Source organism: Botryllus schlosseri, chromosome 1 (genome assembly GCF_051294905.1).
Source record: "Botryllus schlosseri isolate E-star chromosome 1, Bs_hap1, whole genome shotgun sequence".
NCBI classification, from domain to species: domain Eukaryota; kingdom Metazoa; phylum Chordata; class Ascidiacea; order Stolidobranchia; family Styelidae; genus Botryllus; species Botryllus schlosseri.
The window spans coordinates 10,782,397-10,800,402 of record NC_137236.1 but is presented as its reverse complement, the minus strand read 5'-3'; the positions used below and the strand labels follow the sequence as shown (position 1 = coordinate 10,800,402).

General features: G+C 38.5%; 1 protein-coding gene across 2 annotated transcripts; it reads right to left on the bottom strand.

The window, feature by feature from the left end:
* Positions 1–1,536: 1,536 nt before the first annotated feature.
* LOC145440961 (uncharacterized) lies at positions 1,537–17,613 on the bottom strand. 2 transcript variants are annotated; one of them, XM_080318759.1, is made up of 9 exons: positions 17,053–17,613; positions 16,910–16,980; positions 15,723–15,763; positions 14,285–14,320; positions 12,286–12,379; positions 8,656–8,745; positions 6,739–6,799; positions 6,374–6,472; positions 1,537–3,958 (listed from the first exon to the last, which is right to left on the bottom strand). In XM_080318759.1, the coding sequence occupies exons 2-9, from the start codon at positions 16,924–16,926 to the stop codon at positions 3,812–3,814; spliced, it is 585 nt and encodes a 194-aa protein (XP_080174885.1). In that variant the 5' UTR covers positions 16,927–16,980; positions 17,053–17,613; the 3' UTR covers positions 1,537–3,811. The 2 variants fall into 2 exon arrangements, with proteins under 2 accessions (XP_080174885.1, XP_080174881.1); XM_080318755.1 differs by having other exon boundaries at positions 16,910–17,613.
* Between the last annotated feature and the right edge of the window lie 393 nt (positions 17,614–18,006).

Sequence of the window (18,006 nt, the reverse complement as noted above, 5' to 3'; positions counted from 1 at the left end):
CGTAACTGCCGCACCCTAAACCCCCCAATTTGGGGGGGGGGGGGCGAGCTCGAAGGGGGCCCCAAATTTTTTTGGTGAATTAGCATAAATAATAGAGTATTTTTTGCAACATTATGCAACTTTTCCTGCAACATTATGCAACAAAAGGACTGCCATTATGGTGACCGAAAACTTCGTTATATATACGAAATACATATATAGGTTTATTTGTCCATAGGCGCCTAAATGACTGGCGCCTAATGTTCCTGTCTTGGTAATCTGAACCTCACAAGACAAATACCATCCCGCAGGAAAAAATTAGATGCCAGTGAAGAAATACCAATTTGAAATCGTGTGATCTTTTAGTTTAGAACGTTTGGGCTACTCTTTATTTTTTGATATAGTGGACAGGAAGTCACGAAATAACATCATGTAACGAAGTCATACCAACGAGTCCACCCGTCAAAAGATGTTTAATCATTATTTACGAGCTCTACAGTTTCAAAGACACCTCACTCAGCTCTACCGGTAAATCAGATTACGGGAGCAGAGATAGGATAAAAATTGATAGCGATTTAGAAGCAATACCGATCATATTGACCGATTCACTCATGAATTATGGAAATTTCTCGCCCTTCGCGCGATTAAGCATATAAGGATGACTCACTAAACGGACACCCAATGTATAAACAGTGTCATATTGACCGATTGAGTCATGAATTATATAAATTTCTCCAGCTTCGCACGATTAGGCAAGCAAAGCAGACTCACTAAACCAGTGGTTCTTAACCTTGCCTCAAGCGCCCCCCAAGGGGCGCTGGCGATTTTGAAGGGGGCGGAAACGCTCAGGGGTCGACATGGGGGCGCTGGGCTAAGGGGGGCGGTATGGGGGTGCTGGAGAAAAATGGCTTTGCAGTAGATGATGTTGTGGTAGGACATATGATATGTCACATGTCACATATCCCTAATGAGTATTCAGAATAAATTAACACCGGAAACTTCGTTATATATAGCCTACAAAAGACATATATAGCTGGTTCGTGGTACAGAACTTGAATATAACTTTCAATACAACATCGATTGTAGCAGTATATTACTACATTTATTAAACTCGAAGACTTTTCGGGTGCCTCTTTTCAAGAGTTATCGGCACACTAAAGGGATTTAAACAGATTTAAAAGCAAAACTGAAAAGGCAAAGTATGACAGAACAATCAAAATCACAGACCATGAAATTCGCATTGTACCAATAACAAACTATGAAGTATACGGACATCGGACATACGGTACCATAGTAGTAGCACAATTTGTAAATAAACAATTACACGCACGGAACAACACGCACTAATGAGAAATTTGTAGGTTATAGAGGAAATCTTTTTGTCTGCATAAAATAGGTTTGCTCATCTGAATAATAGTAGACTCCAACACTTTTAAATGAAAGTTTATAGCGACTTATATATGTAATTACCAGCTATTCATTCATGCATTATAGAAAATTTTGGTACCTAGGGCGACCAGGCCACACAAACTTTGCTGACCATCGAAATCACGCTACGGGGTTCTTAGGGGCAAAGCCTTCAGAAGTTTGGTTTATCACGCCATGGGTGCGCAAGGCAATCGTTTTTAGGGGGGTTGACGCAGTGCTGTTACGGCCCTCCCTCTTACTCATTGTCTTTATTACATTCCTTACAATATGAGGTTGGGGGGCGCTGGAGCAAGATAATTCTTGAAAGGGGGCGCTGGAGGAAAAAAAGATTAAGAACCACTGCACTAAACGGACACCCAATGAAGTAACAGCGTATACCAAATGTAAACTGCGAATAGTCGGAGGGGGGTCCGGTTCGGTTTATCACCCTATGGGGACCCGAGACCAACGTTTTCTGGGGGGGGGGCTGACGAAGTGCTGTTACGGCCCTGGGCACACGAAAGTTTATTATGCTTCAGTTTCCTAGATTGTATTGAAAATTGAAAAACGATGTTTTCGAGATTTAATTCTATACCTGTAAAAACTATTCAAACATGCAAACGATATATTTGGATATGATATCATGATATAGAGATGACATGGACCTAACGCTCATTAAAATTTATTGCTTCAAGTTGATCCGTAAAATAGATATTTGGTGTAGGCAAATGAAACTTCCTCGTGACCATCCAGGATTTTATTGGATATCAGCATATATACATATTTATTCAAATATTACATATTTTTTAGATTGTTACTAGTTCACTTTTTACTATTATCAGAATAATTTTTCTCCATAATGGCGCTATGCTGATTCGAGTAAAATATTTGAAATATACCGGTTCATAGTTCACTTACCCACGATTCACGAGTTTAAAATCATATACCCAATCATGCACGGTTACCATATTCTATTTTGAGATCCGAAAAGAGGATACATTTTACCAGTTACAAAATGTATAATATCGGACGAGAATTCATGTAACTTGGAAAATCCTATTGGATTGACTAAGAAAACGGGTTATTTTCCGGAAAACTCCCGAAAGACCTATTGGGGCGTACTTTCGTAGTTTACTTAGCCAACCCTGCCAAACCAATTTTCACATCTATTTAACAATTTTTCTCGAAAAAGACGACACTATTTGATAAAAGAGGACATTTGTGCGTCCGCGGAAGTCACTTTTGATTTCTTGAAAAAAGTAGACAAATCCTCATATAAGAGGACATATTGTATCCCTATTCCCTTCTGCCAGGATAATGTAATATTGTGCAAGCCCTTTGCATGGGAAGATCTTATGTTGAAAAATCGTTGATTAGATTACATCAGGGTTGCAGTTAAGTCTGAAGGTTGCGAGTCCCAAGTCAATCATACTTTTGTAGTTTCAACTCGATTCAACTCGTGTCATTTCCAATTCATCCCCGTGTCAAGTCCGAGTCTGAGTCGGGTACAGAGGGTCGAGTTAAACTGCTGTTAAGACCCGTGTCCGAGTTCACGTCATTGTGCTAAGTGTTCATTTTCGAGTAGAAGTAATATTCAAACCACTTGTTTAGAAAACTGATTTGGTGATACTGAATAACGATATGTTGCAAAATGGATAGATCAGTAATTTTCATCTGGAGACCCACTTATTTTAATTACCAATAGGTAGGCCTACCGATACAAGCCTATTGCTGTTTAGAGATGTGCTTTTGGGATTTTGGGAAAATTAAAAAGTTGAAACAGAACGGATTATCGGGGTATTTACTCATTGTTTACATTAGTAACTTCTCATTAGATTAGGAGTGGTCAGCCTCGGCAAATTAGTAAACAGTCGTTTAAAATATAAATGTCCTGAATTTTTTTCCTGATCTATTCGAAAGGGATTGAGAACTCGCAACGAATTCCATTTCACCCGTGATATACATAACCACTTTACCAAAAGAACAATAAGGTTCTCAATTTTCGTTCCGTTTATGTAGCGAATACACCGAAAGGTGTCGTCGGAAGAGTTACGAGATACTATTCAATTCTTCTGACCTATTCTTGTGGAATTAGATTTACGGCTTCCATTCATGTCAAATCAAAATCGCGGAGTTTCAAGACACGGCCACGTAATTCGACAAATGCAGCTGTGCAATTCACTTAGGAACAACAAATGTCTCCACAATATATGCATGTAGTATGATATTATTTTCCAGAACATTCAAATTTGTTTGAGTTTATCGCTAGCCTACAGTTTGTTTTCGCAGCAGGCAGATCACGGTTGCACGATATTTGATCCGAATATCAACTGATATTTTTCTAGGAAAGGTGCGGGGTTCGTGGCGGATGATAAGGGGCTCGCAAAGAACGAAATGGTTGAACCGTTGGCATAATTCATAAATTTCAGAGCGGAGACTTACTGAATATCCATACAAGCACCATTACACCTTTGTTTCTAATCATCGACTTTTCATCGGAAAATGCACTAATGATGCAACCTGGCTGACATTCATCTATTCCTGATCTACAGTCCTTGAATCCGTCGCATACCTTGAAAACATAAAGATTGATGTCATGGCTGACTAAGCCTTTTTTCGTCAACGGCAGCTAGACAGCTATGAATGAGCAGACGGCGAAGTGCTGTCATGAACGTTTCAAAGATGCAGAACATAAAAATGTATGCATGATCAATTGAATGGCGGAGGAAGAATGGGAAGAAGCAGACAGCCTAGAAATCTTAAGCTGTTGGGCTATATACAACGAAACCTTTCGAATATCTCATATCCTAATTAGCCTAATTGAAAAATATTTGTGAAGATATGCAAATTTTTGTTGAAAATTTTGTTAAAAATAAGTATAACTTTCTCACGAATTTATTGCAACAAACAACTGCCCTACTGATGACGCTTTTCCTCAACTAAGAAATCGATATTGGAGATATTGATACACGGTGCTAGCTGAAATACTATCATCCCCAAAAGCTTGATCCTGTGAGGAAGCCTAAAGCCATTTGCTAAGCGTTACAGCCCGCCTGGGTCATTGCACGTCGGGATATTATGTGCATTCACATTAAACTATTTTCCCTAGGAATGCTGTTGTCATCGCCGAAGCCTTCTCAACTTTTGCGGATTAGTGATGGCACAGAAAATAATAGCTTGTGTCGAAGCAACAACAACTGAAATCTGTTTCAGCATTTCAAAATGCTCTACTTAGCGTATTTCCGAAATCGGAAACCATATCGCGGGCCATCAAAATGTAACCTCGCGGGCCACGTGTTGGTAACCCTGGTCTATATACACCTTAAGTTGAAGCGATGTTTTTTGGGGTACGATGAGATACGAAATTATGCATATTGTTGATGTGAAGTGGTTTATGACCAACTGACTGTAACGATTTTGTGCCCACCGTACTTTTTCAACTCGCCAAACATATGAAGACAAATCCAATCATATCTATAGCGACTGAGGAGGCGATATTCATTAAAAGGCGGAAATTAGTCACTGGTATTGATACCGATAATTCTGTATCAATGATTTTAGCAGTCTTTCACCGCACTATAATATGCATACTAGGAGGAATACCAGATTAGCAAGCGTAAACAGTACTCCTTTACATCATTGATTCCCAAAGTTTTTCTATTCGCGTCCAATTTCGAGTATTTTTATTGAGCTCATGTACCACTCACTATACCGACCGCATCAGAGGTTACTAGTTAAAAAGTGCATTTAGTCACTGTTTTAGTTTTATCACTAGTTAAATATACCGAGATCAGTTTGGCACAAATGGTTTGCTGCGAAGGTAAGATAACAAAATCTGGAACAGCAAAGCGAGCGAAAGGGTGAAATTTGTTCAGGGACATGATATATTTGTTTAAAAAAAGAGCAGTCGCATTTACATTTGCTATAGCATGAGCTTTTGAGAGTATATGAATCCGTGCTTGCCTGCGGTTCCACAATAATGAATGTCACTGAATGCCTGATTAACTTCATCCACGGGCTGTAATTATGTCGCGAGTAATCTGACGTAGAATGTGTGTTCAATACTACATTGACGATTCCTAGTCCCTTGGAACTGGTAGCACTCCTGTCTCACTGGTAGTGTATACTTCGGAAAGGTCAAACGTTGCTTAAATGCGAAGCAAATTATAAATTCTGATCAATATTTTTCCGATTCATAAATTAATTGTATCGCGGAAGTCACTCGCGTTCAGTTATTAGTATGCATAATACAGTCTTGGTCGTTTTCGCCGTCGTTACCAGTAACAGAAGTCGCGTGAGCCCGCAAGACCAAAAATAGTATAAACGAAAAATGTGAACTTACTGTACGTGACTTCAGAGATTTATCCTCAAATTGTTTCATTGCATCATTGTTAAGGTACGATATTTATATATATTCTACGATCCTATATTGGTAGCGTAGACTATTACAATATCTGAAGTAGGCTACACATTTTCCGTTAGTTCTGACTAGGCATTCATATTCTCTAATCGAGAAACGTATTTATTAGGTCGAATTATATCAGGCGTGTAAATAAATAGTCCTGGCCCACAATAAGTTTCAGTGTTATGGCGGCGGCGTTCTTCTCTGCTGAAGATCTCAATTTTGTTGCCACCATACAAAGCCCGTTCTTTGGTAATTTACGGTGACTTTTATCACATGCTGGACTAGGCATCAAATAGAGGTTGAAGTACCGATACAACTACACTGCTATAGATTTATTTGCTACAATGAGGTAAAATGAAACAGTGAAGACTGCGCGGCCATCCAAGGCATGTTAGTTCCAAAATGCTTAAGACCTGACGACTATAGCGGAATGAATATGAAAATTTAGTAGTTTGTTTGTCGTAGTTTTTGACTCTGTTAATGACATCACTGTCGATGATATCACTGTCAATTACTGAAAATATGCAATAATTTACTTTGTATTATTTCATTCTGATCTGACCAAAGAAAATTATTCCTTACCGCTCTTCCATGAATATACTTCTCACCGATATCGTCGTCACATTGGAAATAGGTGCAATTGCACGGGACAGTAACATATTCACCGGAAGAGTCGGTAACCTATAAATATATGTAAAAGTGAATACATTAATTTCATTATATTTAATGAAAAGACCTGACGGTGTTATATTACAGTAACTAACAAAACAGTAATTCTGTGATTTTAGAAGTCGGTCCGACAAGAAATTCGATCATGACAATCACCAAAATTCTGCGGTCTTCGTTCATGCATATATCTTAACGATGCCAACAAAGATTAGTGCGTATTTTCAATTTAACTATGCAATGGAAGCGCATATTTCCATTCACCATGTCACTACATTTACCTCATTTTTGCATTCCTTAATCATCGATACGTTTTGATAGGGTACTTTGGTGCAGTCGTACCTAAAAATATAACATAGAATTTGGAAGAGACAGCCATAACTCATCCATTTTAATGGAAGTGGAAACGTGGAAGCGAAACGGGGCGTTTCGTGAATCAAGAGCCGATTTTCAGTTGAAAAAATGCTTCCAGTATAATCAATTTAACATGGTATTTGTCGTCCTGTTGGAACATGATGACTCTCCTCCGGAATGTGACCGTAGATAGCAAACAGATTTTTCCAGAGGTGGTCAATAACGAAGTACTTCTACTTTGAAGTACTCAAGTAGTTTTCCGCTATTTGGGTACTTTCAGTTTGTAAAGTAGAAGTAGTTTAATCCCCCCCCCCCCCTCAGCACGATAGCCTGGGGAATTTCGGGGCTGTTTTCCTGGAGTATTAACATTTAAATTTCATAAATGTTGAGTAAAGCCCAGATTTTCATCGCGCTTCTCGCACAATGAATATTGAGTGACCAGTATGATTTCATGAAGGTATCGGTGAATATAATTTAGGTAGCGGGCTGCGTGGTTTCATTCACACCGCATTGTCACCCATATGAACTATTTCATCACAGTATATACGGCCTATCGAAACGTTTGAATCTGATGTTTCACAATCTAGCATTTACTTATATCGTAATCTAGCAGTGCATGGCGTGTCCCAATCAGGAAAACTGGACTTTTTTTTAGCTTTAGACCAGTTTTAGCATATCAACTTCGAAACCTTCCGGACTAAAGTCATGAAAAAATTTTCCGCTTTTAGTAGTAGTATTTGTATTTCTCTTTCAAATCCCAGTATTAAACTTTGAGTTCTAGTTAGTTTCAGTTCTTTTGTCAGCAGAACATGCATGTTGAAGTACAAAAGAAAATGTTGTAATGCCTTTAATTTCCGGAAATAAAGCTACACAATATGGTATTTTTACGATCCACCATATTATTAATTACCGTTTACTAATTACGCAGAGTGTTTACACCGAATCCGATAAAACTTCTCCGTATTGCTCTTCGACTAAATCAGCAAGGGCCTTATAATATGGGGGTGGGGGCGCCATACCATGATATTTTCTAAAACGGGCTGTTCGAGCAAACAGAGGATTAATATCGCATTTCCACATCAAAACTATCATTTTCTTCACATGATGTGGACGAATGCTTATACTGTCGAAAATTGGATACCTCCTGGTATGCATGAATATAATGCAAGGTCTGCACTTTTCGCATAGCTCAACTTGCAGCTTTTAAAAATCCATGCCAGCGAATTACGATCGTTTTCACAGCTACTTACTTATTTGAGTAGATTTAAAGTCAGTGAATTCTAATTCAACTTCAAGTAGTTATAGGTTGCTAATGGAATAGATTTTTCCGTCGCTACTTTGACTTCTACTTGAGTAGCATTCTTGACTACTTTGACCACCTGTGGATTTTACACCTACGAAATCGGTGTAAAATGTGGTATTCGGTGGACCAGTTTTGAGTAAACATCAAAAGGATCTACCACACGACGAAAAAGGATGAAGGGCACTGCTACAGATTACAAACCTACGGGAGTATGTTAGGAATTTATAGTATGACTGCCATGACGCAATTGACTGGTCCAGCACCGAAACACCGAAATTACGTTGTATTGCCGTCGCTTAAACTTGAAAGTTTCAGTGCAAATGAAACTTATTCCGAGTGCCATGAACATGATTTTTCTCGGGCGGCTTTGCGACCCCGCTCAGATGCTTTCACGCTCCCAGTTAGTGAACCACCGCATTTGACGATTCTTCACCGATCACCTACTGGTTTCTAATAGAGCCTTTTTTCAGAAACTCAGATACCATATTTCGCCAATCTAGTGGGCTAAGCCAAATGATTTCATAAACGTTAGCCTACTCACCAAACATCGCAATCAATGAGATTTAGGTTGTAGTATTCTGCACTGCAAGTGATCCACGGATATGAATAATTGAAACGTATCTCCGTTAGTCTGTCGTTAAAAGCAGATAGATGCAAATTAGCAAATACATACAACATTACATATCAAATCATGTCAATCAAATAATCACACCACACCTACAAACCTATTGTGATTGGCATTTCTGAAAACGACGACGCATATTCTTCCGGTAAATTCATAATCATAATATGCGCTCACAGAAAATTGTTGAAAGAACCTTTAATATTATGGATCGAGGAAAAAATCATTGAGTAGCTTGCTAAAAGAATTTGGTCACTACATTTGGTTTCCACATCTTGGAGTATTTTACCTTTGTACTTTTGTGCACTATTATCCCTTAGGCTATTTCACATTAGGGTCTATAAATTTGACTTGGTTAAATCCACTCCAGCGGTGACACAGTGACAAGTCGATGTTAAATTTAATCTGGCGACTCGATGAGACTATTTTGAAGATTGAATAAATCATAAAATTTCCCCGGATTATGTGTGCATTTACCAATTTTTTACTGGGAATAAAGAATATAATGATAACGTTCGATTCAACATGATCCAAAAGATCACGTTATTGGGCATTGTGCATATTCTTCGGAAGGCCTTGAATGCACCACTGGACTAAAATTACACTTGTGCGCGTGAATCACAGCATAATTTCTGTAATTTAAACTCTTCATTTTCAATCATCTCTACCTCTGCTCTGTAACTCTTGCCAATTTTCATCTACAGCAATTATGTAATCTGACTTCTCCATGTATTGCATAGGAATAACAATTTGACTGTATTACTGAAATTTTAAAAAATTAATCCAATATCGCCATTATCCTTTGGGTGCAGGTTGCTCTCCGGATAATGTGGGTGGGTTATGGTCGTCAGAATATATATTCTCAACTGATCAAGACACACACAATGTAAAATGATATATACAAAACTGAATGCGATGTAATGAACGGATTGAGGGATGCCGAAGCGACCAGCTGCGGTCTCTTAATCTGGTATCCATCTCGGTTTAGCGCCCGATTTCACATTTTTTTCGATTGTGATTAAGGATGGTCTGAACCTCTGAAAGGTTAAGGTTCGTGTGAAGGCGAACCTTTTTGAAGGGTTCTCTGTGAACGCTAACGTGAACCTCATGACGTCACGTGACGTCATATTGCCACTTCCAACCCGATATTTAAATGCAGTGATAGCCTGAATGAACACGATACCTAGCGACAACTCGGATCTCATAATGCCACAATGCTGAAGTACATATAGACGTTTCAAACGTCGCTAAATGTATCAACTGGGGCAATCAAAATGATAAAATGATCCCAAAAAATCAATATCTTACTTTGCTTTGCCAACAATTTCGACGAGGACTTGCAAGGGAATATAAGCGTAAGCCTTAAAGGTCTAGGCCAGACTGGACAATGTATTCGGCGTCTGAGGATTGTAACACGAAAAATGGTCAAATGATTGTGAGCCTCACAGTTCAATAGTGCCCTCTCTGGGGAGATTTTCCCTTCGTGTCTTGATAGACACTTGTTGAAATTTAGTCGCTTTGTTGCTTGTAATATGATTGAATCAGCATTGAAGTTCGACCAGATTCATGGATATAATGTACTAATTGGCATTATTTGTATGTTCAAGTATTGTATAAGTTTGGGCCATCATTCAGGTGATTGTATTTTATTGACTAGATTGTAAGTTTAGAGACTAGAGAGTTAACTGTTGCTACTGTGACTGTTGCCTCGACGTTAATGTGATATTTCTATGTAGTAAATTTGTTATGCTATTCTGTAATTGTTTGAGTTATATTTGACCGGGTCTCAGTGGTAGGCTCGGATTATCGGAAGCAAAGAAAGTGAGGCGGTACTCTCAATTCGAGTTGACAAGCTATACTCGACAAGCCTAAATTGTTACAGCCAAAACTCTAACCAAGTAAATATAATGAACTATCGTTTGGGCTAGGCAACGACCAAAACGTACGTTATAAGTATTGTTGCGTTGATATTGAGCAGAGTGTAAAATGGGTTTCTATTAGGGCTGGGCAAAATCGAGTACCTGAGTGATTCGATTCTGAATCACGTAATATGCTTCGAGTCGAGTCGAGTAATCGAGTATCACTCATTATGACGTCATACCATAATACAATACGTCAAAGTGCAAATATGTATCTTTTATCCCACCACAAAGAATATAATGCCTGTTATCCTTCTCATAAATGATACTCTGGTAATTTTCGACCATACCGAATTCATTCCACTTGATGACAATGTTGTTGGATAATCATGATTTCGGAAATGTGCTACGTCCAGTAGCCTTCGTAGCTTTGTACTAGATGTTTCGCATGCTACGATACGGCTAATCAAGGTTTCAACGCTTCAACAGTGAAAATTAGTATCAAAACTATAATTCTCATTGATAAATTAACTTTCAGTAGCGAGAAGCGTATAATTTAGTACTCGAAAAACTCGTCTTTTACTACTCGACTCGAATCATTAAAATTAATACTCGATTCAGATTCGAGTACTCGAATCATTGTGCCCAGCCCTAGTTTCTATACAGCAGTAGCCAACACCCCAATCTCAAGGCTTTGATTTTTATGATACAGTCAACAAATAAAGTGAAGATTGACCCCGTGCGCCTGTTAGATTTTTTGCATCAGACAACGATATCAATTTCATTGCTTGCTTGAACAAGCATCATTCGCTGACAACATGTACAGTATATCGCCCTTGATATCGTGCGATTGTGGGTCAAGCGAACAGAAGAGAGTCAGTAAATATTCGGGCAAACTTTTGTAACAAAGATAGTAAAATTTTTGAGATTGTCTAAGTGCATTTTCGTTTGGTGTTGATTTGTTATGCTGTCAGCGACATGCATAGAGTGCCCCGCAATTGAATGCAGTAAATTCCAACCAAGGATGTTATAATGAATTGGAAATTGTAATATATGAAAAAGGTTTGTTTGTCAACGTGCAACTTTAAATTTCTGAGGTTCACACGCGGAACGCGAGCAATATAATCAGTGCGTTGTTAAATCGCATGTGTGGAGTGAAACGAAAAGTGAGAGTACCAAACATATTTGGAAAAAATCCGCTCAACTGACCATTCCTTTATAAATATTACTAATGTACAAGCCCTCCGTATGTGTACTAAATTGGTATATTTGTAAATTATAGTAAGAATTATTTGGTTATGAGCCATCATGACGCTTCACAAAGTAGTATACTTTGTTATAGGTAAATAAAATTATTCCTTATTCGAAACGTGTAAACGTTGATTAAATGACAAATGGCATTATATAGGGGTATTTTGCAACTGTAGTATGCATTATGATGATAGATCTGAATTTTCATTGTGAAACGTTGATCCGGGTTTACTTGATCGCGACGGCTTGAATAAGATCGTATTACAATAATAATGATTTTCCGTTTTTTTTACACATTGCATACTAAATTCTGCTTATCTTGGTCCTCACAATTAAATGAATATCGATTTTTATTTCGCTAAACATACTCAACTCCATTGTTTTTAATTCAGCCATTGCAATACCTTGCAGCAGTCATTATCATTTAACTGATACTCACTGATGTTGGTCAAGAAACATCTTGCAATGTAGGTTGTCACGCAGGCACGTAGCGATGGATATTGCGGGTTGTGTTTCGTAGAAACATATCCTCCCTGAGATAAGAAATCAACAACAGATAGGTTTTTGTTGTGCTGGCTGCAGAGGGAAGAGTTGGCAAATTGGAAACTGCTGTCGTAGTTTGCAAAAATGATGGGACATGTCCTGACGCTTTAAATTTTTTTAAATGTTCTAAATTCAGATCGCATTCAGTTCCTATTCGCATATTATAGAGCAGAGGTCTCAAAGTCAAATGTGCTCGAAGGCCAATTTCCTATATTTTTTGATGATGCCGCGGGCCACAGGACCAATAATAGGGGAATTCAATGTATTTCCAAGGAGGCCATATTTGACGGGACCTTGCAGATTCACATTCCCCACGCATCGTGAAAATGTGATTTACTATTTTGAATCCACGTCTGGCACGACAAAAATCACATTTTTAAATAAAATTGTTGCTATACTGGGCATAGCTTGTCGAAATTATTAGTTGTAGACACCATTTGACAGTGCAAATGCATCAGGACATCGTAAAAGCGTTATAATATTGCAGCTAGTGAACATTTGACGTCCAACAAATATAGGTAGAATTGAAGATGCCAATGGCGGTTGCCATACCGACCTGCTTAGATATCTTAATAAGCTACGCAACTCAAGCTACGAGCTTTTGATATTTTACTGTTTCTCATACCACTTTGATAGTTTGTTTCGTCCATGGTTGTACCAAGTCACGGCATTCTGAGTCACAAAATTCCTTCTCTGATTGTAACGTTTGACGAGGCGAGTCTGAGTATAAGTAGTTCTACAGAAGGTCGCGACCAAGTCCAAATCACAATTTTTGGTCACCAATCCTCAACGGGTCATGTTTTACCATGATGAACAAGTAATGCCACGCAATTGTTGACCTTTCACTACGTGATAACTTTTGAAATTGATGTAATAGTGAAGTTTGATGAGTAGTTTCAGGCTTCCGTGGTAGTTTGAGAGCGAAATTCAAAATCTCAAATTAAAATAGAAATTGATAGTTGAATATTGCCGAATGCTTCAAAATCCGAAATGCCCTCGCGGGCTGCACTAAAAGGTCTGGCGGGCCGCCTTTTTGAGACCTCCGTTATAGGGGTTAACGTATTTTGAGAATCTGAAAAGAGGACACTTTTTCAAAATTTGGAAACCGGTGTAAAATCTGGAAAAATTGGTAAATTTATCCCGAGTTTGTAGTTGGTTGACTAAAAAAGTGGTCATCCGGCAATTTTTACGCAAAAAAATTGGTGGTATTGACTAAAAATAAAAAAGGTCGTCGTTTTGGCTCATCTCCCGAAAGACCCGCCGGACCGTTACTTGAGTGCTGATTTGCTATATCGAAGTATAATTTCTCCGAAATTTTCAAAAATGCGGACGAATCTCAAATAAGAGAACATTTGAGTGTACTTCGAAGATACTTTCTAAAATGCCAAAATAGTGGACAAATCCTCTTAATAGAGGACTTATGGTAACCATATCGTATTAGCCTAAGCGTACGCCCAGGGCGACACAATACCTCTACACCCCCCCCTCCACACACACACACACACACACACACAAAAGAAACGTTGGCATTTGACCCCCATATAGGGTCATGAACCAAAGCCACCGAGGGAGAGTTGAATAAATGAGTGATGCAGCAGCATCGTAACTACTCACCATTCAGTCTAATTGCGTTGACTACTATTTCAAATTACGTCTGTGTGCTATATGCTGCTATATCATAAACAGTATCACTATAAAATCTTTTTGAGATAATCCGCTACGAGAAAACCAGCGTCAACTCGGCTCATGTTCAATTTGTCTGGGCTACATTAATATACAATCGAAATATAACCGACAATTTGTACAGGTAAATAAACGTCGCTATATTGTGCTATAGTTAGAAATTCCAACTTCATAGTCCAATGCAATTAACAAATGTAGATATTGTTACTTACCAGGTCCGGCTGGATAGCATCGTTCGTGTGATATTCCTGTAAGCAAACGAAAAATGGGACTTAATCGTCGGGAAGAGTATTCTTGAGACATTAACCAAAATTGAGATCGACCAGATTTATAAATTTCTCATGAAATTGTTATCACGATGGGATTCAATTCTTATCAAAATGTATGGAAGTCCTAACAAACCAAGGAAATCGATACCACTTCAGAGTATTGGTAGTGTTTACCATATTTTCAGTGTTCGACGATGTTGTGATATCCTAGCTCTCCTACGAAATTTAATGTTGTTATCTCATGTATCAGGATGTCGTGCTAATGGTAAAAGAATTTACTAGAACGCGCTATGGAGTGAGCGGATTCACAGTCCACACACGACACACTGCACAACACAATGTTCTTTTAAATTAATCATATTAGCAAAAATAACGACTAGCTATAGATTTATAAGGAAATCGCGATTGCCAAACGCACCCATGACCCTAAACTTCCCCTTAACCTTTAGCCCAACCGCAACGTAAATTAACCTTACCCCCACCCGAACCCAACCCATTCAAATGGTTTTCTTCTACTTGTTGCGCAAACCAAGGTTAGTTAAATTTCCCGCTAGTTTTTCTTCTATTTCGTCATTTTTGTGACCTATCTACTTATCGCTATTTGCATTTTTCCAACCAACAGTATTATGTTCCGCCAATGACAAATAAAGAGACGGAATGGAGATTTCGGGCCTATGTTCACGAAGTGAGTGTTCTAATGAGCGCTCATATTCAGAATTTCGCAAATTCATTAGAAAATCGTGTGACACTGCGATCCAAATAATAGATGGTCGCAAATTAAACATAAAATGAGGGGGGTATTTAGGCCGCAGCAATTTTGCAGCGGGTTAAGCAGCAAAGATGACCTGCCGCGACCCCCAGGAAAGTTATTCATACACATTGCGTGCAATGGGAATAGTTGGATTAACTTTAATCTGAAGTTCCAGCACGGTGTCTGCCTGAAGAAAATGGTTGCGGCCAGAAGTTCTCTCCCAGTTTTATCTTTAATTTCAGACAACATTATATTCAGAACGCACATTAAAAGATGTTAGGTCAATAAATATGCTATAAAATACATAATATATTAATTTAACATATAGGCTTTCGGTGTATGTGCTAAAATTATTCAATCCATGAACCATTCAAAATATCAAATTGCAGTCCCCCTGTGAATTCAATCGATTTTATTTGGTAGAGCTTCCGGCATTCAGATCAAAGATTCTCCTGGTCACTACTATAACGTGGGGAGCCCGAAATACATACACCTATCTAATGTCTCGAGACAATTTGCTACTTTATGCAAACATATGTGCGAGGGGACACCGATCGAATTAATAATGTAGACCCAACTATACACATTTTAATTCGCAGAAATCAGCTGACAATAAATGCGTCATCTCACCATCGCAGTGCTTTTTATTTTCAGCAAAGCTGCAGTCAGAGCTAATAAAGAAAAATATGTCATTTCAGTGATCATCCATTGGCATGTTATCACCCATTTATGTGTTTGTAGAAATATGGTCAATGACACCGCATTGTGCTCCCTCTCAGCGAATGTATTTTAATGAAATCGACTTCATTAATTGGTCGTCGTCTGTATAATTGAATTGTTCATTCCCCTTTCCCATCAACCACAATACAATACGACATCTAAACTATTGCACCAACTTGAAATGACTGTAACAAAACCATAGAGATGACAAGGAGAGCATCTAATCGCCCGAGTCATCCACGCGCAGTAATCTACTGGCGTAAATATATCCGTACTTTTTGAAAACCTAAAGAAGTGACGCAATTCCGAGCGGAATCTGAAGAACGATATCATGCAAATTACCCCGTCCACACGGTATTGAAATCCGCCAGAAATCAGCAAGTTCTTTACAAGACTAAAACTCCAAAGACGTTCCTACCAAATTGTTTCTATAATTGCAGCATGATTCAACGTGAATAATATACCCAGTGCATGAGGATTATGGTGCTTAGCAACTATGGCGTTTTGTACCAAGTCTAAATTTTGTAAGTTTGACCACTCGATTTATCTATTATAGAATAAAGTTGCCTCTTGGTTAGTTGCCGAGAAGCGTTATAATATCAATGGACATTTGGCTCCGTTCTGCTATTCCAATAAAAAATAGTTATAGCGAGTACATTGGGGCAAATAAATGCCTTACCGTTTCAGTCTCGCCGCATGTCGTACAAAGAACATCGTCGTGATAACTTATTCGATGTAAATGGCTGTTCAGTTTACAATGCCCGGTTTGAAGTCGCATAAGTATCGATGATTCTTTGCCTAAGAGTCACAGTGGCGGTGAAATCTCGCACAGTGTTTAGCACAGTGTTTACTGCATTTGTCTTACAACAAGCTAACCAGGTTGCCACAACCTAGAAACCAGCCATCGTGGATGTGTGAAAGTTCTGCTTTGGAATAAAACGTGTCGGATTCACATCAAAGTGGTAGTGCAGGATTAGATAAAGACCTCCGCACAGCTAGTTCAGTTAGGGAATCGGCAGTACATTTAATCTCATGTGACTTGCAGTACGGTCAAATGTATGGACCAGGACCTACAATACATACTTCATTTGGCACACCTGTGTTGCAGTGGCATTAACCCGTTGTGAATTGTTTGATTCCTTGCACCAAAGATGGGGTTGCTGACCTTCTGTGATATCAAATATTTATATCGATTAGAAACAGCCATATCTATTCAACCCAATAAAACAATATTTTATACCCCATTCAAGTCTTCCACAAATCTCTGGACGTTTAGTCGATTGGCAAAGGCATTCGTCAGTCAGATCAGGACAATCAAACTTTCCGTCGCATACCTTGCTGATAGCGACATTTTTTGGACAACTTCCAAAGCAGCGCATCCCAGCGTCGTCAAGACGATCTCGAATAAATTTCATTTATCAAATCTGCATTCGTTGATCATCAAATGTTCACTTCGACAAATAACAATTCATTTGCGTTGTTGATTTCATAAGACCAGAGTATGTAGAATCTCTTAATATCCTGTAAGACTCGTAAATTGATACCTGTAACTAATGACCTTTCATGCCGGGTCTAGTCATCGACCACCAGACAATAATTACAGATAACAGTTCAACAATTACACATGTCAATAGGAATGATTACGATTCTCAAACCCACAAATTCAAAGTGAATTTGATTCCGTTCGACACATAGGCTACAATGTTTTAGTAACCAAGCGACCTTTCGTTATGAATTTGTAGACTATTTTGCAATGCTGTACAGTTTACTCCATTCTCTTCCCTGTATAACAAGCTCGTACTTACCCAAGAAAAGTTTTATATTGATTATTACCTTGCATTTTCTCTCCACAGAAGCATTCATCCACATCTGTTAACAGTAAGAGTTCATTCTATTTAATGACTACATGCTATGTCTATAGCAATTGTAGGCAATCCCAGGCACCTTTACCATGTCTCTGTCGGATATCTCAATAAACAAATTTTGTCAACAGAAGGCGACGGCGTCATAATTACAATGATAAAAACCGCGCTCTCTACGGAGCTGACTTTGGAAATATGATTTCAGTTTTTTGTATCCGTTTGTTGTTTAGTAATCCCGTGCAACACCCTATCAAAAAGGAGTCGCAAAAAGTCGCAAAGTCGCAAATATTAAAACTATAGTAAATGTACTGGCATATTCAAAAGCCTTGGGC